Below are 22,041 nucleotides of genomic sequence, written 5' to 3'. Positions count from 1 at the left end.
GGAGGATGAATCCACTTTGAAAGAGTGTTAGGGTGCCATCTTATACGATGGTGGATGTGCCTCAGTCGGCTGTTTACAAAGTGATATAAACTTGTGGGTTTAAGACCTAAGATGACCATGGTGGTGGAAACTGATCCTGGGAAAAAAAATTCCTATGCAAGCACACTGACATTGTGGGGCTACTGCCTGTCACAAGCATGCATATGGTCTCCTTCCACACAGAACACATACAAGGTCACATAAAGGCAAGGAAAAAGGCCTAGGGTATGTTCATGGTAGATGGGGATACGTAGGGCTGAATTTATGATCATGCTCACAGATGCAGCTCCACAGTAGGGACTGAGACTGCACAGCTGAGGTGCTGGCTGTATTAAGATATCTCTGGGGACAGCGCAGTGGGAAACACATGTATTCCTGAGTTTATTTGTGCACCTAGGAAATGGAAGGGGACATGGGAGCCTTTAAGGAATGTCCTGATCAAAGAGCTACAGTAATGGAACCACCCTCATGAAGTAGACCTCACAATGCAGAACCTTGGTAACCAGGCAACCTGCTGGTTAGAGCAAGGCCTACAGGCTCACTTGTCAGAGACAGGAGAGAGGGCAGGATGTTTTCTTGCTGTCTTCGGACTACTCGAGGCTCAGGCCTCAGGAGACACAACGGGGAAGGCCATGATGGTGTCTGGAGGCAGAGGATTCACTCTTGCTTTCAACGCCTGTGGCCATTTTCCCGAAAGGGAACAAATTTGACCAAGGCCAGCCAAGGACAGGAACACACAGACCAGGTAAGTGCTCTCTTTTCTCTGTGGGTTTGGCATTGAGATAATTCAGGTAAACTTGGATGAGGAGAACCATTCAGAAGGGTGCAGATCTGAGCCAGTTTGAACCTTCAACTTTAATCTCTCTTCAGGTGGAGAATGCTTCTGCCCAACATGACCAGATGGAGTCCCAGAGAGAGGCCTGCTCCAGGGCAAAGGCTGTGGTTGAGCAGATGAACACCCTGGTGCCTTCTCTGAAGGAATGGGACCCCTTCTCAGTCCTTGCTTTTCTGTCTACATACAGATATTTTGCCACCCCCCTACAGGTGTTGGACCTGGTTTTTGTGAGGTGAGTGCCCATCTCCACGTCCATCATTTCTGACCCTCCTGTTGGTTTCAGGAATTCCCATCTGCCCTACTCTGTCTCTCTCACCTTGTCTCTCTGGTCCTCTCCCTTTATGCCCTTCAAGTCTCTATATGTTTGTATGTGTCTCTCCTCTCTCCTCTCTCTCTCTCTCTCTCTCTCTCTCTCTCTCTCTCTCTCTCTTTCTCTCTCTCTCTTTCTCTATGGCTCTCCCTCTCCCTCTCCCTCATCTCCATCCCCATCTTCCTTTCTCTTCTGTTTCCCTCTCCGTTTCTTCTTCCTCTCCCTCTCTGTCTCACTCTCTATCTCTTGTCTCTATCTCAGGCTCTGGCTCTGTCTACGTTTCAGTCTCTGTCTCTGTCTCCATCTTTTTCTTGTCTACATAATTGTCAGAACCCATTAGCATGCTTTAAGTAATTCCTTCTCCCATGCTTGGTTCAAGGGATTGGGCTGTCCAGAGCTGAGACCCTAAAATGGTTGTAACCAACCCCTCTACCTTTGAAAAGCTCTTTACCATTCTGGCAATATTTCTGAGGCCTTAGTGAATGCAATTCTCTCATACATAAAGGAGGTACTAGAAATATTGGAGTAGCAGTAGAGATGTGTCCAAAGTAGAGATCCATGAAAGACAATGCAGAAAACCATGTGACCAAGGAGAGGTCTGGATACAGACACCTGTGTTCATCTTTGGCACAGATACATGGAAAGCACCTATTGTGTACATCTGAACAAATATATCTGAGAGCAGCCAGAAGTGACAGTATTAGGTGAGGGGACTGGGACTTTAGAGGTGACATACTCTTTGGTCTTTTCTAGGTATGCTTACTTCAAACCTTATTCTAAAGAGGACGAACAAGTAAAGAACACCCTCTGTAGCTTCCTGGAAACATGGATGGACACGAATCCTGAGGACTTTTGTGACCCAGCAGACCTGTTGCCTCTGAAATACCTGAAGGCCTACTTGAGTGTGTGCATGCCACACTCTGATCTTAGTGTCCGCGTCAAGAGGCTCCTGACCCAGTTGCAGGAAGAACATGCCAAGGATTCACAAACCAAGGATGAGGAAGACTCAGATCTGGGGAGACACACTGCCTCAGATCCGCACATTGAGTGGGTGTAAATCAGCAGGGGAAAGAGCCACTCTGGAGCCAGAACGAACTTGTGCACCAGAGCTGCTGGGCACAAAAACCCCCAGAAGTTTCTGTGATGCATGAGTCCCTGTAGACAGATGTGGCGGCAGCAGCCCAGACAGCACACAGGATAGCAGCTGTGGAAGCTGTTTCTCAGTATGTCTGTACATACGAGGTATCTTTCAGTCATGTCCTGCTTGTTATAGTGGGCCTACCTATTTAGAGGATGGCACTGTCACCTCTGCTCATCAATTGCACTCTGTGCTATATCTGAGCTATTGTTCCTGTAACTCACGATCAGCTGCTGATTTCAATCCAGCAGCAGTTCCAATCCCACAGCCAGACTTCCCTCCCCTGAGAAATAGCCTTTTTACTCCTTCTGATGTATTCAATGTTCTGTTTAAGTATTGCTCCTTTTTATTCCTTCTGATGTTTTCAATGTTGTGTTTATTTTAATTATTGGTTTTAATAAATTGTTAGTATTTGGTTTACATAGTCTAAAATGCTGTCTACAAATGATAGAAAACGTCTGAAAATTATGAACATTCCAAGTTGTATAAGGTACAAAAAATAATTTTAAAAAGATGAACATAAGCATTTGAAAACAATTAAGTGACATGCTTAAATTATAAAAGGTCCTACATAGTCTTTTTTCTATAGAACTTTACACATCACTAATAAATCAGATGTAATAATGTTCAACATTACCTGGCAGTAAACTTCAAACTAAACCTGAGAAATGGTACCACTTTTGTCCAGTGGTTAACAATTCAATCCACATGGAAGTCGCTATATTGTACACCCAGATATTCCCAGGGTTGGCGAGCATGGGGAATCAGAGAATCATGGCGCATTTCTAAGGCACCTGTGGAATGCCTTACCTACTTTCAGGAATATTCGGCATTTCTTCAAACCATAAAGGCAACTAATTTGACTTAGTTCCTGTAACGATGTATCAAAATCACCCAAAGAATTGAAATGGGAAATCCAAACTGGATAAGTGGTCTCCTGTAGATGAACTGATTAATTATAGTTTGTGCTACCTCATGCTATGGAATAGCAAAGGTACTGTTCAAAGCCATGAAGCCAAATACTAGTCTAGAATTAGGCAAGAATTTCCGTAATGAAGACATCTACGCAGGCAGAGAGCTGAAAGTTGGGAAAATGGGTTTTAATGGGTAGGAAGGTGTTTTTCAAATGAAGAAAACACTTTCGACAAGTATATAAAGCATTTTGATTGTATCCACCCCTCATCACATCCATCTACTCATAGCATGCCTTGCTGACCAGACTCCCTTCTGGTATTAATTAATTAATTAAATGAATTATTCTTATTAACTTATTTATGATAATATTTGATAACATATTCCTATTTTATTCACTCTCTGCATTCAAGTAATGTGGATCATGTAGGAATAGGTATGTGTCCACTGACTGAGTGCACGAATACAGTCAGTCCACCACTGGTCACACCCTCAGACGAACATGATTCTCCCTCCCCAGGAAACAGCAGCTGCAGTCAGCATTGCAGAAAGTGTGAAGATTTCAGAATCCCCTTCTCCAGGGCTAAGAATGAGCATAAAATCCCTTAAAAACAATAACATGGAATCCAGAGCAGATACACAAAGGTCATGCAGACACAAAAGAGAAAAAGGCTCTATATAAATAATAGTGAAATATGAAAGTTAAATTACACAAAGTCCTGGTAGGACATTATGAACCAGGAGCCTCATTCATAGATATAAATGGGTTCGTTTTCTGTTAGCCATTTCTTGCTGAACAGGAGGACTGCACTAAAGAGAAGTTTGTTTACCTGGAGATTCTCATACCCAAATCTGAACTTTCAATTGCAAAGGGTTATCAAGTGGAGATCGTCCTGTGTGGAGGATGGGTGCATGAAGACACTTCTCCAGGTTAGGACTGAGTGCTCCTAGTTGACTCACTCTACATAAATTCTGTTTATGGGTCTCAGTATGTCTTGTGATCTGCTTGAAGCTTCTCTGAAGTAGGCTGAGGAAGGCACTGGTCTATGAGCCCAACAGTTCCTAAGGAATCACTTTTTTATCTTTCTCTTGTAGAACAGTCCTATTCAGATATTCCCCATGTCCCTGAACTATCTAGTCTCAGGCTCTTGGTCAGCAATGCCATGTGGGGTATAGGTCCAACTCAGAGAATGAGTCTTAAGTCCAGTCAGACATCTGTTGATTAATCCCACAATGTTTGTGTCACAGAAGGACATGCATATCTAACCAACCTGACACCATTGTAAGTCAAAGGTTCTGTAGTAAGGTCAGTGTTTATGGCTTTTTTTCCCCCATTGGAAACATGCAGAATTTTCAAGGGGCAACTAGATGCCTGAAAGGCAAGGAATCCCAGCTTTGGCTATCTCCCATCTCAGAATGCATTTTTCACTCCTGGAGCATCCATTGTCTCAATGCAAGCTCTCTGGGATAAGCACAGTCAAAGTCTCCATGCTATGCCTCTGCAGTGGACATGCTGGGTGGACATGGACCAACAATACCGATCTAAACAGGATTCTCAACAGAATGTTCTCGCTTAAATGCACTAAGACAAACGTTCAACATCCTTAGTCATCAGGGAAATGTAAATAAAATGACTGTGATTCTATCTTACCTGTCAGAATGGCTAAAGCAAAGGGAACACTTTTCTATTGTTGGTGGAAGTGCAAAATTGAACAACAACTTTGGAAGTGAACACTTTGGGCTTGTAGAAAAAATACATACTAGCTGTTAACATGCTAAACTATCATCATACAATCTTTTTCGTTAATGGCTAGAAACAACGTAAAGTTCTTCAATTGAAGAATGGACAAAGGAAATATTTTACCTTTACACACTTGGGTATTCTTCAGCTGTTAAAAGCAACATCTGGTTCTATTCTGGCAAATGAATGGAATTGGAAACAAATATAATATATTCACTTAAATGTGGAAATTAATTTTAAAATAAAGAACAAGTATGCTACTACTTGACACAGAGAAAGACACAGACAAAGAGAACCTAAGTAATAAGAGGCCCCAAGAAAGAGGTACATGCATCACACCCTGAAGGGGAAAGAAAAACAACATCGATTTGGGCGTATTGGGGTGGGAGGTAGGTAGAGGAGGGGTCTAAATGAAGGGTAGGGAAAGAAAATGGAGGATCCAATTGGGAGAGAGGGTTGGGAGAATAAATCAGAATTGGGGGTATCTCTGGGACAAGCTGGAATCCTAGTGAAATGGAAACTCTTAGGAATCTATGAGAGGCGATCCCAGCTTAGATTCCTAGAATTTGGGGATATTGAGACTTCTCATGTAACCAGAAAGACTTTCAGTGGACAGATTAGGATATCAGCCCAGCAAGAAAACGTTTCATCTACATTTTGTACAGCCTATATCATGTACTGTAGTAAAAGAAACAAATTTCTAAAGGGTCTAACCAATGCCTTGACACATTTGAGCCCCATTACATGGGAGTATGTCTACACCTCGCAATGCCTAAGGCACCCAGAACCAGAGACTGGACCACCCATCGACATAGATGCACACAGAGACATGAAAGAAAAAAGGGAATAGAAAAAATGCCAATGAAAGGATTTCTAGTAATATTCTGGTATACTCGGAGATTATTGCTAACACAATTGTCATCAGAAAAGCCTCACTTAGAAAGTGATGGAACAAGTACAAAGACACACAGTCATACATTAGGTAGAGCTAGAAAAACATTGTAGAAAATTTGGAGGAAATTTTCTTTGAGCTGAGAGGTAGAGCACACCACAGGACTGGGGGGAATATCCAGTCAAAGAAGCCCATAGGATACAGGGACTGAAATGTCCACCAGAGATCCTGCGTGGGGACCTGGTAGCCTACACTGGACTGACATGGACCCGCAGGACCTTGCAACACTTGTGTAGCTTCATCTTCCTGTGAAGCCTTAGTAGTGGGAGCAGGGACTGTCTCTGACTCTGTTTCCTGACTAAGGGAGCCATTCCACTCACTGAGTTAATAGGAGAAAAGTTGCCCTGTCTTAGCGAAAACTGATAAACCAGGTTGCTAAATGTACTTGGAAGCTGCCCTATTTTGAATATGAACGAATGGGTTCTGCTAGAGTTGACAAGAATAGTGCTCATGGAGATTATGTATATAAGTATGTTAGGTATATACTAACACACATTGTGTTACATCTATATCTATATCTATATCTACATCTACATCTATATCTATCTATCTATCTATCTATATAGATATAGATATATACATATGAAAGAGAGAGAGAGAGAGTATCAATCACTGGAGAGGATTAGATCAAGGACACCAGTAGGAATTGAAAGACAAAGCAATGGAGGATGAATCCACTTTGAAAGAGTGTTAGGGTGCCATCTTATACGATGGTGGATGTGCCTCAGTCGGCTGTTTACAAAGTGATATAAACTTGTGGGTTTAAGACCTAAGATGACCATGGTGGTGGAAACTGATCCTGGGGAAAAAAATTCCTATGCAAGCACACTGACATTGTGGGGCTACTGCCTGTCACAAGCATGCATATGGTCTCCTTCCACACAGAACACATACAAGGTCACATAAAGGCAAGGAAAAAGGCCTAGGGTATGTTCATGGTAGATGGGGATACGTAGGGCTGAATTTATGATCATGCTCACAGATGCAGCTCCACAGTAGGGACTGAGACTGCACAGCTGAGGTGCTGGCTGTATTAAGATATCTCTGGGGACAGCGCAGTGGGAAACACATGTATTCCTGAGTTTATTTGTGCACCTAGGAAATGGAAGGGGACATGGGAGCCTTTAAGGAATGTCCTGATCAAAGAGCTACAGTAATGGAACCACCCTCATGAAGTAGACCTCACAATGCAGAACCTTGGTAACCAGGCAACCTGCTGGTTAGAGCAAGGCCTACAGGCTCACTTGTCAGAGACAGTAGAGAGGGCAGGATGTTTTCTTGCTGTCTTCGGACTACTCGAGGCTCAGGCCTCAGGAGACACAACGGGGAAGGCCATGATGGTGTCTGGAGGCAGAGGATTCACTCTTGCTTTCAACGCCTGTGGCCATTTTCCCGAAAGGGAACAAATTTGACCAAGGCCAGCCAAGGACAGGAACACACAGACCAGGTAAGTGCTCTCTTTTCTCTGTGGGTTTGGCATTGAGATAATTCAGGTAAACTTGGATGAGGAGAACCATTCAGAAGGGTGCAGATCTGAGCCAGTTTGAACCTTCAACTTTAATCTCTCTTCAGGTGGAGAATGCTTCCGCCCAACACGACCAGATGGAGTCCCAGAGAGAGGCCTGCTCCAGGGCAAAGGCTGTGGTTGAGCAGATGAACACCCTGGTGCCTTCTCTGAAGGAATGGGACCCCTTCTCAGTCCTTGCTTTTCTGTCTACATACAGATATTTTGCCACCCCCCTACAGGTGTTGGACCTGGTTTTTGTGAGGTGAGTGCCCATCTCCACGTCCATCATTTCTGACCCTCCTGTTGGTTTCAGGAATTCCCATCTGCCCTACTCTGTCTCTCTCACCTTGTCTCTCTGGTCCTCTCCCTTTATGCCCTTCAAGTCTCTATATGTTTGTATGTGTCTCTCCTCTCTCCTCTCTCTCTCTCTCTCTCTCTCTCTCTCTCTCTCTCTCTCTTTCTCGATGGCTCTCCCTCTCCCTCTCCCTCATCTCCATCCCCATCTTCCTTTCTCTTCTGTTTCCCTCTCCGTTTCTTCTTCCTCTCCCTCTCTGTCTCACCCTCTATCTCTTGTCTCTATCTCAGGCTCTGGCTCTGTCTACGTTTCAGTCTCTGTCTCTGTCTCCATCTTTTTCTTGTCTACATAATTGTCAGAACCCATTAGCATGCTTTAAGTAATTCCTTCTCCCATGCTTGGTTCAAGGGATTGGGCTGTCCAGAGCTGAGACCCTAAAATGGTTGTAACCAACCCCTCTACCTTTGAAAAGCTCTTTACCATTCTGGCAATATTTCTGAGGCCTTAGTGAATGCAATTCTCTCATACATAAAGGAGGTACTAGAAATATTGGAGTAGCAGTAGAGATGTGTCCAAAGTAGAGATCCATGAAAGACAATGCAGAAAACCATGTGACCAAGGAGAGGTCTGGATACAGACACCTGTGTTCATCTTTGGCACAGATACATGGAAAGCACCTATTGTGTACATCTGAACAAATATATCTGAGAGCAGCCAGAAGTGACAGTATTAGGTGAGGGGACTGGGACTTTAGAGGTGACATACTCTTTGGTCTTTTCTAGGTATGCTTACTTCAAACCTTATTCTAAAGAGGACGAACAAGTAAAGAACACCCTCTGTAGCTTCCTGGAAACATGGATGGACACGAATCCTGAGGACTTTTGTGACCCAGCAGACCTGTTGCCTCTGAAATACCTGAAGGCCTACTTGAGTGTGTGCATGCCACACTCTGATCTTAGTGTCCGCGTCAAGAGGCTCCTGACCCAGTTGCAGGAAGAACATGCCAAGGATTCACAAACCAAGGATGAGGAAGACTCAGATCTGGGGAGACACACTGCCTCAGATCCGCACATTGAGTGGGTGTAAATCAGCAGGGGAAAGAGCCACTCTGGAGCCAGAACGAACTTGTGCACCAGAGCTGCTGGGCACAAAAACCCCCAGAAGTTTCTGTGATGCATGAGTCCCTGTAGACAGATGTGGCGGCAGCAGCCCAGACAGCACACAGGATAGCAGCTGTGGAAGCTGTTTCTCAGTATGTCTGTACATACGAGGTATCTTTCAGTCATGTCCTGCTTGTTATAGTGGGCCTACCTATTTAGAGGATGGCACTGTCACCTCTGCTCATCAATTGCACTCTGTGCTATATCTGAGCTATTGTTCCTGTAACTCACGATCAGCTGCTGATTTCAATCCAGCAGCAGTTCCAATCCCACAGCCAGACTTCCCTCCCCTGAGAAATAGCCTTTTTACTCCTTCTGATGTATTCAATGTTCTGTTTAAGTATTGCTCCTTTTTATTCCTTCTGATGTTTTCAATGTTGTGTTTATTTTAATTATTGGTTTTAATAAATTGTTAGTATTTGGTTTACATAGTCTAAAATGCTGTCTACAAATGATAGAAAACGTCTGAAAATTATGAACATTCCAAGTTGTATAAGGTACAAAAAATAATTTTAAAAAGATGAACATAAGCATTTGAAAACAATTAAGTGACATGCTTAAATTATAAAAGGTCCTACATAGTCTTTTTTCTATAGAACTTTACACATCACTAATAAATCAGATGTAATAATGTTCAACATTACCTGGCAGTAAACTTCAAACTAAACCTGAGAAATGGTACCACTTTTGTCCAGTGGTTAACAATTCAATCCACATGGAAGTCGCTATATTGTACACCCAGATATTCCCAGGGTTGGCGAGCATGGGGAATCAGAGAATCATGGCGCATTTCTAAGGCACCTGTGGAATGCCTTACCTACTTTCAGGAATATTCGGCATTTCTTCAAACCATAAAGGCAACTAATTTGACTTAGTTCCTGTAACGATGTATCAAAATCACCCAAAGAATTGAAATGGGAAATCCAAACTGGATAAGTGGTCTCCTGTAGATGAACTGATTAATTATAGTTTGTGCTACCTCATGCTATGGAATAGCAAAGGTACTGTTCAAAGCCATGAAGCCAAATACTAGTCTAGAATTAGGCAAGAATTTCCGTAATGAAGACATCTACGCAGGCAGAGAGCTGAAAGTTGGGAAAATGGGTTTTAATGGGTAGGAAGGTGTTTTTCAAATGAAGAAAACACTTTCGACAAGTATATAAAGCATTTTGATTGTATCCACCCCTCATCACATCCATCTACTCATAGCATGCCTTGCTGACCAGACTCCCTTCTGGTATTAATTAATTAATTAAATGAATTATTCTTATTAACTTATTTATGATAATATTTGATAACATATTCCTATTTTATTCACTCTCTGCATTCAAGTAATGTGGATCATGTAGGAATAGGTATGTGTCCACTGACTGAGTGCACGAATACAGTCAGTCCACCACTGGTCACACCCTCAGACGAACATGATTCTCCCTCCCCAGGAAACAGCAGCTGCAGTCAGCATTGCAGAAAGTGTGAAGATTTCAGAATCCCCTTCTCCAGGGCTAAGAATGAGCATAAAATCCCTTAAAAACAATAACATGGAATCCAGAGCAGATACACAAAGGTCATGCAGACACAAAAGAGAAAAAGGCTCTATATAAATAATAGTGAAATATGAAAGTTAAATTACACAAAGTCCTGGTAGGACATTATGAACCAGGAGCCTCATTCATAGATATAAATGGGTTCGTTTTCTGTTAGCCATTTCTTGCTGAACAGGAGGACTGCACTAAAGAGAAGTTTGTTTACCTGGAGATTCTCATACCCAAATCTGAACTTTCAATTGCAAAGGGTTATCAAGTGGAGATCGTCCTGTGTGGAGGATGGGTGCATGAAGACACTTCTCCAGGTTAGGACTGAGTGCTCCTAGTTGACTCACTCTACATAAATTCTGTTTATGGGTCTCAGTATGTCTTGTGATCTGCTTGAAGCTTCTCTGAAGTAGGCTGAGGAAGGCACTGGTCTATGAGCCCAACAGTTCCTAAGGAATCACTTTTTTATCTTTCTCTTGTAGAACAGTCCTATTCAGATATTCCCCATGTCCCTGAACTATCTAGTCTCAGGCTCTTGGTCAGCAATGCCATGTGGGGTATAGGTCCAACTCAGAGAATGAGTCTTAAGTCCAGTCAGACATCTGTTGATTAATCCCACAATGTTTGTGTCACAGAAGGACATGCATATCTAACCAACCTGACACCATTGTAAGTCAAAGGTTCTGTAGTAAGGTCAGTGTTTATGGCTTTTTTTCCCCCATTGGAAACATGCAGAATTTTCAAGGGGCAACTAGATGCCTGAAAGGCAAGGAATCCCAGCTTTGGCTATCTCCCATCTCAGAATGCATTTTTCACTCCTGGAGCATCCATTGTCTCAATGCAAGCTCTCTGGGATAAGCACAGTCAAAGTCTCCATGCTATGCCTCTGCAGTGGACATGCTGGGTGGACATGGACCAACAATACCGATCTAAACAGGATTCTCAACAGAATGTTCTCGCTTAAATGCACTAAGACAAACGTTCAACATCCTTAGTCATCAGGGAAATGTAAATAAAATGACTGTGATTCTATCTTACCTGTCAGAATGGCTAAAGCAAAGGGAACACTTTTCTATTGTTGGTGGAAGTGCAAAATTGAACAACAACTTTGGAAGTGAACACTTTGGGCTTGTAGAAAAAATACATACTAGCTGTTAACATGCTAAACTATCATCATACAATCTTTTTCGTTAATGGCTAGAAACAACGTAAAGTTCTTCAATTGAAGAATGGACAAAGGAAATATTTTACCTTTACACACTTGGGTATTCTTCAGCTGTTAAAAGCAACATCTGGTTCTATTCTGGCAAATGAATGGAATTGGAAACAAATATAATATATTCACTTAAATGTGGAAATTAATTTTAAAATAAAGAACAAGTATGCTACTACTTGACACAGAGAAAGACACAGACAAAGAGAACCTAAGTAATAAGAGGCCCCAAGAAAGAGGTACATGCATCACACCCTGAAGGGGAAAGAAAAACAACATCGATTTGGGCGTATTGGGGTGGGAGGTAGGTAGAGGAGGGGTCTAAATGAAGGGTAGGGAAAGAAAATGGAGGATCCAATTGGGAGAGAGGGTTGGGAGAATAAATCAGAATTGGGGGTATCTCTGGGACAAGCTGGAATCCTAGTGAAATGGAAACTCTTAGGAATCTATGAGAGGCGATCCCAGCTTAGATTCCTAGAATTTGGGGATATTGAGACTTCTCATGTAACCAGAAAGACTTTCAGTGGACAGATTAGGATATCAGCCCAGCAAGAAAACGTTTCATCTACATTTTGTACAGCCTATATCATGTACTGTAGTAAAAGAAACAAATTTCTAAAGGGTCTAACCAATGCCTTGACACATTTGAGCCCCATTACATGGGAGTATGTCTACACCTCGCAATGCCTAAGGCACCCAGAACCAGAGACTGGACCACCCATCGACATAGATGCACACAGAGACATGAAAGAAAAAAGGGAATAGAAAAAATGCCAATGAAAGGATTTCTAGTAATATTCTGGTATACTCGGAGATTATTGCTAACACAATTGTCATCAGAAAAGCCTCACTTAGAAAGTGATGGAACAAGTACAAAGACACACAGTCATACATTAGGTAGAGCTAGAAAAACATTGTAGAAAATTTGGAGGAAATTTTCTTTGAGCTGAGAGGTAGAGCACACCACAGGACTGGGGGGAATATCCAGTCAAAGAAGCCCATAGGATACAGGGACTGAAATGTCCACCAGAGATCCTGCGTGGGGACCTGGTAGCCTACACTGGACTGACATGGACCCGCAGGACCTTGCAACACTTGTGTAGCTTCATCTTCCTGTGAAGCCTTAGTAGTGGGAGCAGGGACTGTCTCTGACTCTGTTTCCTGACTAAGGGAGCCATTCCACTCACTGAGTTAATAGGAGAAAAGTTGCCCTGTCTTAGCGAAAACTGATAAACCAGGTTGCTAAATGTACTTGGAAGCTGCCCTATTTTGAATATGAACGAATGGGTTCTGCTAGAGTTGACAAGAATAGTGCTCATGGAGATTATGTATATAAGTATGTTAGGTATATACTAACACACATTGTGTTACATCTATATCTATATCTATATCTACATCTACATCTATATCTATCTATCTATCTATCTATATAGATATAGATATATACATATGAAAGAGAGAGAGAGAGAGTATCAATCACTGGAGAGGATTAGATCAAGGACACCAGTAGGAATTGAAAGACAAAGCAATGGAGGATGAATCCACTTTGAAAGAGTGTTAGGGTGCCATCTTATACGATGGTGGATGTGCCTCAGTCGGCTGTTTACAAAGTGATATAAACTTGTGGGTTTAAGACCTAAGATGACCATGGTGGTGGAAACTGATCCTGGGGAAAAAAATTCCTATGCAAGCACACTGACATTGTGGGGCTACTGCCTGTCACAAGCATGCATATGGTCTCCTTCCACACAGAACACATACAAGGTCACATAAAGGCAAGGAAAAAGGCCTAGGGTATGTTCATGGTAGATGGGGATACGTAGGGCTGAATTTATGATCATGCTCACAGATGCAGCTCCACAGTAGGGACTGAGACTGCACAGCTGAGGTGCTGGCTGTATTAAGATATCTCTGGGGACAGCGCAGTGGGAAACACATGTATTCCTGAGTTTATTTGTGCACCTAGGAAATGGAAGGGGACATGGGAGCCTTTAAGGAATGTCCTGATCAAAGAGCTACAGTAATGGAACCACCCTCATGAAGTAGACCTCACAATGCAGAACCTTGGTAACCAGGCAACCTGCTGGTTAGAGCAAGGCCTACAGGCTCACTTGTCAGAGACAGTAGAGAGGGCAGGATGTTTTCTTGCTGTCTTCGGACTACTCGAGGCTCAGGCCTCAGGAGACACAACGGGGAAGGCCATGATGGTGTCTGGAGGCAGAGGATTCACTCTTGCTTTCAACGCCTGTGGCCATTTTCCCGAAAGGGAACAAATTTGACCAAGGCCAGCCAAGGACAGGAACACACAGACCAGGTAAGTGCTCTCTTTTCTCTGTGGGTTTGGCATTGAGATAATTCAGGTAAACTTGGATGAGGAGAACCATTCAGAAGGGTGCAGATCTGAGCCAGTTTGAACCTTCAACTTTAATCTCTCTTCAGGTGGAGAATGCTTCCGCCCAACACGACCAGATGGAGTCCCAGAGAGAGGCCTGCTCCAGGGCAAAGGCTGTGGTTGAGCAGATGAACACCCTGGTGCCTTCTCTGAAGGAATGGGACCCCTTCTCAGTCCTTGCTTTTCTGTCTACATACAGATATTTTGCCACCCCCCTACAGGTGTTGGACCTGGTTTTTGTGAGGTGAGTGCCCATCTCCACGTCCATCATTTCTGACCCTCCTGTTGGTTTCAGGAATTCCCATCTGCCCTACTCTGTCTCTCTCACCTTGTCTCTCTGGTCCTCTCCCTTTATGCCCTTCAAGTCTCTATATGTTTGTATGTGTCTCTCCTCTCTCCTCTCTCTCTCTCTCTCTCTCTCTCTCTCTCTCTCTCTCTCTCTCTCTCTCTCTCTTTCTCGATGGCTCTCCCTCTCCCTCTCCCTCATCTCCATCCCCATCTTCCTTTCTCTTCTGTTTCCCTCTCCGTTTCTTCTTCCTCTCCCTCTCTGTCTCACCCTCTATCTCTTGTCTCTATCTCAGGCTCTGGCTCTGTCTACGTTTCAGTCTCTGTCTCTGTCTCCATCTTTTTCTTGTCTACATAATTGTCAGAACCCATTAGCATGCTTTAAGTAATTCCTTCTCCCATGCTTGGTTCAAGGGATTGGGCTGTCCAGAGCTGAGACCCTAAAATGGTTGTAACCAACCCCTCTACCTTTGAAAAGCTCTTTACCATTCTGGCAATATTTCTGAGGCCTTAGTGAATGCAATTCTCTCATACATAAAGGAGGTACTAGAAATATTGGAGTAGCAGTAGAGATGTGTCCAAAGTAGAGATCCATGAAAGACAATGCAGAAAACCATGTGACCAAGGAGAGGTCTGGATACAGACACCTGTGTTCATCTTTGGCACAGATACATGGAAAGCACCTATTGTGTACATCTGAACAAATATATCTGAGAGCAGCCAGAAGTGACAGTATTAGGTGAGGGGACTGGGACTTTAGAGGTGACATACTCTTTGGTCTTTTCTAGGTATGCTTACTTCAAACCTTATTCTAAAGAGGACGAACAAGTAAAGAACACCCTCTGTAGCTTCCTGGAAACATGGATGGACACGAATCCTGAGGACTTTTGTGACCCAGCAGACCTGTTGCCTCTGAAATACCTGAAGGCCTACTTGAGTGTGTGCATGCCACACTCTGATCTTAGTGTCCGCGTCAAGAGGCTCCTGACCCAGTTGCAGGAAGAACATGCCAAGGATTCACAAACCAAGGATGAGGAAGACTCAGATCTGGGGAGACACACTGCCTCAGATCCGCACATTGAGTGGGTGTAAATCAGCAGGGGAAAGAGCCACTCTGGAGCCAGAACGAACTTGTGCACCAGAGCTGCTGGGCACAAAAACCCCCAGAAGTTTCTGTGATGCATGAGTCCCTGTAGACAGATGTGGCGGCAGCAGCCCAGACAGCACACAGGATAGCAGCTGTGGAAGCTGTTTCTCAGTATGTCTGTACATACGAGGTATCTTTCAGTCATGTCCTGCTTGTTATAGTGGGCCTACCTATTTAGAGGATGGCACTGTCACCTCTGCTCATCAATTGCACTCTGTGCTATATCTGAGCTATTGTTCCTGTAACTCACGATCAGCTGCTGATTTCAATCCAGCAGCAGTTCCAATCCCACAGCCAGACTTCCCTCCCCTGAGAAATAGCCTTTTTACTCCTTCTGATGTATTCAATGTTCTGTTTAAGTATTGCTCCTTTTTATTCCTTCTGATGTTTTCAATGTTGTGTTTATTTTAATTATTGGTTTTAATAAATTGTTAGTATTTGGTTTACATAGTCTAAAATGCTGTCTACAAATGATAGAAAACGTCTGAAAATTATGAACATTCCAAGTTGTATAAGGTACAAAAAATAATTTTAAAAAGATGAACATAAGCATTTGAAAACAATTAAGTGACATGCTTAAATTATAAAAGGTCCTACATAGTCTTTTTTCTATAGAACTTTACACATCACTAATAAATCAGATGTAATAATGTTCAACATTACCTGGCAGTAAACTTCAAACTAAACCTGAGAAATGGTACCACTTTTGTCCAGTGGTTAACAATTCAATCCACATGGAAGTCGCTATATTGTACACCCAGATATTCCCAGGGTTGGCGAGCATGGGGAATCAGAGAATCATGGCGCATTTCTAAGGCACCTGTGGAATGCCTTACCTACTTTCAGGAATATTCGGCATTTCTTCAAACCATAAAGGCAACTAATTTGACTTAGTTCCTGTAACGATGTATCAAAATCACCCAAAGAATTGAAATGGGAAATCCAAACTGGATAAGTGGTCTCCTGTAGATGAACTGATTAATTATAGTTTGTGCTACCTCATGCTATGGAATAGCAAAGGTACTGTTCAAAGCCATGAAGCCAAATACTAGTCTAGAATTAGGCAAGAATTTCCGTAATGAAGACATCTACGCAGGCAGAGAGCTGAAAGTTGGGAAAATGGGTTTTAATGGGTAGGAAGGTGTTTTTCAAATGAAGAAAACACTTTCGACAAGTATATAAAGCATTTTGATTGTATCCACCCCTCATCACATCCATCTACTCATAGCATGCCTTGCTGACCAGACTCCCTTCTGGTATTAATTAATTAATTAAATGAATTATTCTTATTAACTTATTTATGATAATATTTGATAACATATTCCTATTTTATTCACTCTCTGCATTCAAGTAATGTGGATCATGTAGGAATAGGTATGTGTCCACTGACTGAGTGCACGAATACAGTCAGTCCACCACTGGTCACACCCTCAGACGAACATGATTCTCCCTCCCCAGGAAACAGCAGCTGCAGTCAGCATTGCAGAAAGTGTGAAGATTTCAGAATCCCCTTCTCCAGGGCTAAGAATGAGCATAAAATCCCTTAAAAACAATAACATGGAATCCAGAGCAGATACACAAAGGTCATGCAGACACAAAAGAGAAAAAGGCTCTATATAAATAATAGTGAAATATGAAAGTTAAATTACACAAAGTCCTGGTAGGACATTATGAACCAGGAGCCTCATTCATAGATATAAATGGGTTCGTTTTCTGTTAGCCATTTCTTGCTGAACAGGAGGACTGCACTAAAGAGAAGTTTGTTTACCTGGAGATTCTCATAGCCAAATCTGAACTTTCAATTGCAAAGGGTTATCAAGTGGAGATCGTCCTGTGTGGAGGATGGGTGCATGAAGACACTTCTCCAGGTTAGGACTGAGTGCTCCTAGTTGACTCACTCTACATAAATTCTGTTTATGGGTCTCAGTATGTCTTGTGATCTGCTTGAAGCTTCTCTGAAGTAGGCTGAGGAAGGCACTGGTCTATGAGCCCAACAGTTCCTAAGGAATCACTTTTTTATCTTTCTCTTGTAGAACAGTCCTATTCAGATATTCCCCATGTCCCTGAACTATCTAGTCTCAGGCTCTTGGTCAGCAATGCCATGTGGGGTATAGGTCCAACTCAGAGAATGAGTCTTAAGTCCAGTCAGACATCTGTTGATTAATCCCACAATGTTTGTGTCACAGAAGGACATGCATATCTAACCAACCTGACACCATTGTAAGTCAAAGGTTCTGTAGTAAGGTCAGTGTTTATGGCTTTTTTTCCCCCATTGGAAACATGCAGAATTTTCAAGGGGCAACTAGATGCCTGAAAGGCAAGGAATCCCAGCTTTGGCTATCTCCCATCTCAGAATGCATTTTTCACTCCTGGAGCATCCATTGTCTCAATGCAAGCTCTCTGGGATAAGCACAGTCAAAGTCTCCATGCTATGCCTCTGCAGTGGACATGCTGGGTGGACATGGACCAACAATACCGATCTAAACAGGATTCTCAACAGAATGTTCTCGCTTAAATGCACTAAGACAAACGTTCAACATCCTTAGTCATCAGGGAAATGTAAATAAAATGACTGTGATTCTATCTTACCTGTCAGAATGGCTAAAGCAAAGGGAACACTTTTCTATTGTTGGTGGAAGTGCAAAATTGAACAACAACTTTGGAAGTGAACACTTTGGGCTTGTAGAAAAAATACATACTAGCTGTTAACATGCTAAACTATCATCATACAATCTTTTTCGTTAATGGCTAGAAACAACGTAAAGTTCTTCAATTGAAGAATGGACAAAGGAAATATTTTACCTTTACACACTTGGGTATTCTTCAGCTGTTAAAAGCAACATCTGGTTCTATTCTGGCAAATGAATGGAATTGGAAACAAATATAATATATTCACTTAAATGTGGAAATTAATTTTAAAATAAAGAACAAGTATGCTACTACTTGACACAGAGAAAGACACAGACAAAGAGAACCTAAGTAATAAGAGGCCCCAAGAAAGAGGTACATGCATCACACCCTGAAGGGGAAAGAAAAACAACATCGATTTGGGCGTATTGGGGTGGGAGGTAGGTAGAGGAGGGGTCTAAATGAAGGGTAGGGAAAGAAAATGGAGGATCCAATTGGGAGAGAGGGTTGGGAGAATAAATCAGAATTGGGGGTATCTCTGGGACAAGCTGGAATCCTAGTGAAATGGAAACTCTTAGGAATCTATGAGAGGCGATCCCAGCTTAGATTCCTAGAATTTGGGGATATTGAGACTTCTCATGTAACCAGAAAGACTTTCAGTGGACAGATTAGGATATCAGCCCAGCAAGAAAACGTTTCATCTACATTTTGTACAGCCTATATCATGTACTGTAGTAAAAGAAACAAATTTCTAAAGGGTCTAACCAATGCCTTGACACATTTGAGCCCCATTACATGGGAGTATGTCTACACCTCGCAATGCCTAAGGCACCCAGAACCAGAGACTGGACCACCCATCGACATAGATGCACACAGAGACATGAAAGAAAAAAGGGAATAGAAAAAATGCCAATGAAAGGATTTCTAGTAATATTCTGGTATACTCGGAGATTATTGCTAACACAATTGTCATCAGAAAAGCCTCACTTAGAAAGTGATGGAACAAGTACAAAGACACACAGTCATACATTAGGTAGAGCTAGAAAAACATTGTAGAAAATTTGGAGGAAATTTTCTTTGAGCTGAGAGGTAGAGCACACCACAGGACTGGGGGGAACATCCAGTCAAAGAAGCCCATAGGATACAGGGACTGAAATGTCCACCAGAGATCCTGCAGGGTGACCTGGTATCCTACACTGGACTGACATGGACCCGCAGGACCTTGCAACACTTGTGTAGCTTCATCTTCCTGTGAAGCCTTAGTAGTGGGAGCAGGGACTGTCTCTGACTCTGTTTCCTGACTAAGGGAGCCATTCCACTCACTGAGTTAATAGGAGAAAAGTTGCCCTGTCTTAGTGAACACTGATAAACCAGGTGGCTAAATGTACTTGGAAGCTGCCCTATTTTGAATAGGAACGAATGGGTTCTGCTAGAGTTGACAAGAATAGTGCTCATGGAGATTATGTATATAAGTATGTTAGGTATATACTAACACACATTGTGTTACATCTATATCTATATCTATATCTATATCTACATCTACATCTATATCTATCTATCTATATAGATATAGATATATATGAAAGAGAGAGAGAGAGAGTATCAATCACTGGAGAGGATTAGATCAAGGACACCAGTAGGAATTGAAAGACAAAGCACAGAGACACCGCCGGACCCTGAAGGAAACAGACCGGATAAACAGTTCTCTGCACCCAAATCCCGTGGGAGGGAGAGCTAAACCTTCAGAGAGGCAGACAAGCCTGGGAAACCAGAAGAGACTGCTCCCTACACACACATCTCGGACGCCAGAGGAAAAAGCCAAAGTCCATCTGGAACCCTGGTGCACTGAAGCTCCCGGAAGGGGCGGCACAGGTCTTCCTGGTTGCTGCCGCTGCAGAGAGCCCCTGGGCAGCACCCCACGAGCGAACCTGAGCCTCGGGACCACAGGTAAGACCAAATTCTCTGCTGCAAGAAAGCTGCCTGGTGAACTCAAGACACAGGCCCACAGGAACAGCTGAAGACCTGTAGAGAGGAAAAACTACACGCCCGAAAGCAGAACACTCTGTCCCCATAACTGACTGAAAGAGAGGAAAACAGGTCTACAGCACTCCTGACACACAGGCTTATAGGACAGTCTAGCCACTGTCAGAAATAGCAGAACAAAGTAACACTAGAGATAATCTGATGGCGAGAGGCAAGCGCAGGAACCCAAGCAACAGAAACCAAGACTACATGCCATCATCGGAGCCCAATTCTCCCACCAAAACAAACATGGAATATCAAAACACACCAGAAAAGCAAGATCTAGTTTCAAAATCATATTTGATCATGATGCTGGAGGACTTCAAGAAAGACATGAACACACTTAGGGAAGCACAGGAAAACATTAATAAACAAGTAAAAGCCTACAGAGAGGAATCGCAAAAATCCCTGAAAGAATTCCAGGAAAACACAATCAAACAGTTGAAGGAATTAAAAATGGAAATAGAAGCAATCAAGAAAGAACACATGGAAACAACCCTGGATATAGAAAACCAAAAGAAGAGACAAGGAGCTGTAGATACAAGCTTCACCAACAGAATACAAGAGATGGAAGAGAGAATCTCAGGAGCAGAAGATTCCATAGAAATCATTGACTCAACTGTCAAAGATAATGTAAAGCGGAAAAAGCTACTGGTCCAAAACATACAGGAAATCCAGGACTCAATGAGAAGATCAAACCTAAGGATAATAGGTATAGAAGAGAGTGAAGACTACCAGCTCAAAGGACCAGTAAATATCTTCAACAAAATCATAGAAGAAAACTTCCCTAACCTAAAAAAAGAGATACCCATAGACATACAAGAAGCCTACAGAACTCCAAACAGATTGGACCAGAAAAGAAACACCTCCCGTCACATAATTGTCAAAACACCAAACGCACAAAATAAAGAAAGAATATTAAAAGCAGTAAGGGAAAAAGGTCAAGTAACATATAAAGGGAGACCTATCAGAATCACACCAGACTTCTCGCCAGAAACTATGAAGGCCAGAAGATCCTGGACTGATGTTATACAGACCCTAAGAGAACACAAATGCCAGCCCAGGTTACTGTATCCAGCAAAACTCTCAATAAACATTGATGGAGAAACCAAGATATTCCATGACAAAACCAAATTTACACAATATCTTTCTACAAATCCAGCACTACAAAGAATAATAAATGGAGGCATAACATAAGGAGGCAAGCTATACCCTAGAAGAAGCAAGAAACTAATCGTCTTGGCAACAAAACAAAGAGAATGAAAGCACACAAACATAACCTCACATCCAAATATGAATATAACGGGAAGCAATAATCACTATTCCTTAATATCTCTCAATATCAATGGCCTCAACTCCCCAATAGAAAGACATAGATTAACAAACTGGATACGCAACGAGGACCCTGCATTCTGCTGCCTACAGGAAACACACCTCAGAGAAAAAGACAGACACTACCTCAGAGTGAAAGGCTGGAAAACAACTTTCCAAGCAAATGGTCAGAAGAAGCAAGCTGGAGTAGCTATTCTAATATCAAATAAAATCAATTTCCAACTAAAAGTCATCAAAAAAGATAAGGAAGGACACTTCATATTCATCAAAGGAAAAATCAACCAAGATGAACTCTCAATCCTAAATATCTATGCCCCAAATACAAGGGCACCTACGTACGTAAAAGAAACCTTACTAAAGCTCAAAACACACATTGCACCTCACAAAATAATAGTGGGAGATTTCAACACCCCACTCTCATCAATGGACAGATCATGGAAACAGAAATTAAACAGAGATGTAGACAGACTAAGAGAAGTCATGAGCCAAATGGACTTAACGGATATTTATAGAACATTCTATCCTAAAGCAAAAGGATATACCTTCTTCTCAGCTCCTCATGGTACTTTCTCCAAAATTGACCATATAATTGGTCAAAAAA

The 22,041-nt window shown here is 42.4% G+C and overlaps 3 protein-coding genes across 3 annotated transcripts; all 3 read left to right on the top strand.

Annotated features, from left to right (window-relative positions):
- The first annotated feature begins 606 nt into the window (after nt 1–606).
- Nucleotides 607–2,731, top strand: LOC120098133 (ral guanine nucleotide dissociation stimulator-like). The gene is made up of 3 exons (XM_087593620.1): nt 607–784; nt 910–1,106; nt 1,938–2,731. Exons 1-3 carry the CDS (start codon nt 608–610, stop codon nt 2,239–2,241), a joined length of 678 nt encoding a protein of 225 aa, XP_087449746.1. The 5' UTR covers nt 607; the 3' UTR covers nt 2,242–2,731.
- A 4,409-nt stretch (nt 2,732–7,140) lies between these two features.
- LOC120098131 (ral guanine nucleotide dissociation stimulator-like) lies at nt 7,141–9,316 on the top strand. The gene is made up of 3 exons (XM_087593619.1): nt 7,141–7,374; nt 7,500–7,696; nt 8,512–9,316. Exons 1-3 carry the CDS (start codon nt 7,198–7,200, stop codon nt 8,813–8,815), a joined length of 678 nt encoding a protein of 225 aa, XP_087449745.1. The 5' UTR covers nt 7,141–7,197; the 3' UTR covers nt 8,816–9,316.
- Nucleotides 9,317–13,714: 4,398 nt separating this feature from the next.
- Nucleotides 13,715–15,904, top strand: LOC120098137 (ral guanine nucleotide dissociation stimulator-like). The gene is made up of 3 exons (XM_087593618.1): nt 13,715–13,948; nt 14,074–14,270; nt 15,100–15,904. Exons 1-3 carry the CDS (start codon nt 13,772–13,774, stop codon nt 15,401–15,403), a joined length of 678 nt encoding a protein of 225 aa, XP_087449744.1. The 5' UTR covers nt 13,715–13,771; the 3' UTR covers nt 15,404–15,904.
- The last annotated feature ends 6,137 nt before the right edge of the window (nt 15,905–22,041 follow it).

This window comes from Rattus norvegicus, chromosome 18 (assembly GCF_021556685.1).
Source record: "Rattus norvegicus strain SHRSP/BbbUtx chromosome 18, alternate assembly SHRSP_T2T, whole genome shotgun sequence".
Taxonomy (NCBI): Eukaryota; Metazoa; Chordata; class Mammalia; order Rodentia; family Muridae; genus Rattus; species Rattus norvegicus.
This window is presented reverse-complemented; position numbering and strand designations above follow the sequence as displayed.

Excerpts from the sequence above, each read along its gene's own strand:
- LOC120098133 (XM_087593620.1), top strand. The coding sequence starts at position 608 with ATGTTTTCTTGCTGTCTTCGGACTACTCGAGGCTCAGGCCTCAGGAGA. Across the intron at positions 785-909 it reads GACAGGAACACACAGACCAG|GTGGAGAATGCTTCTGCCCA; the intron begins GTAAGTGCTCTC and ends ATCTCTCTTCAG. Across the intron at positions 1,107-1,937 it reads TTGGACCTGGTTTTTGTGAG|GTATGCTTACTTCAAACCTT; the intron begins GTGAGTGCCCAT and ends GGTCTTTTCTAG.
- LOC120098131 (XM_087593619.1), top strand. The coding sequence starts at position 7,198 with ATGTTTTCTTGCTGTCTTCGGACTACTCGAGGCTCAGGCCTCAGGAGA. Across the intron at positions 7,375-7,499 it reads GACAGGAACACACAGACCAG|GTGGAGAATGCTTCCGCCCA; the intron begins GTAAGTGCTCTC and ends ATCTCTCTTCAG. Across the intron at positions 7,697-8,511 it reads TTGGACCTGGTTTTTGTGAG|GTATGCTTACTTCAAACCTT; the intron begins GTGAGTGCCCAT and ends GGTCTTTTCTAG.
- LOC120098137 (XM_087593618.1), top strand. The coding sequence starts at position 13,772 with ATGTTTTCTTGCTGTCTTCGGACTACTCGAGGCTCAGGCCTCAGGAGA. Across the intron at positions 13,949-14,073 it reads GACAGGAACACACAGACCAG|GTGGAGAATGCTTCCGCCCA; the intron begins GTAAGTGCTCTC and ends ATCTCTCTTCAG. Across the intron at positions 14,271-15,099 it reads TTGGACCTGGTTTTTGTGAG|GTATGCTTACTTCAAACCTT; the intron begins GTGAGTGCCCAT and ends GGTCTTTTCTAG.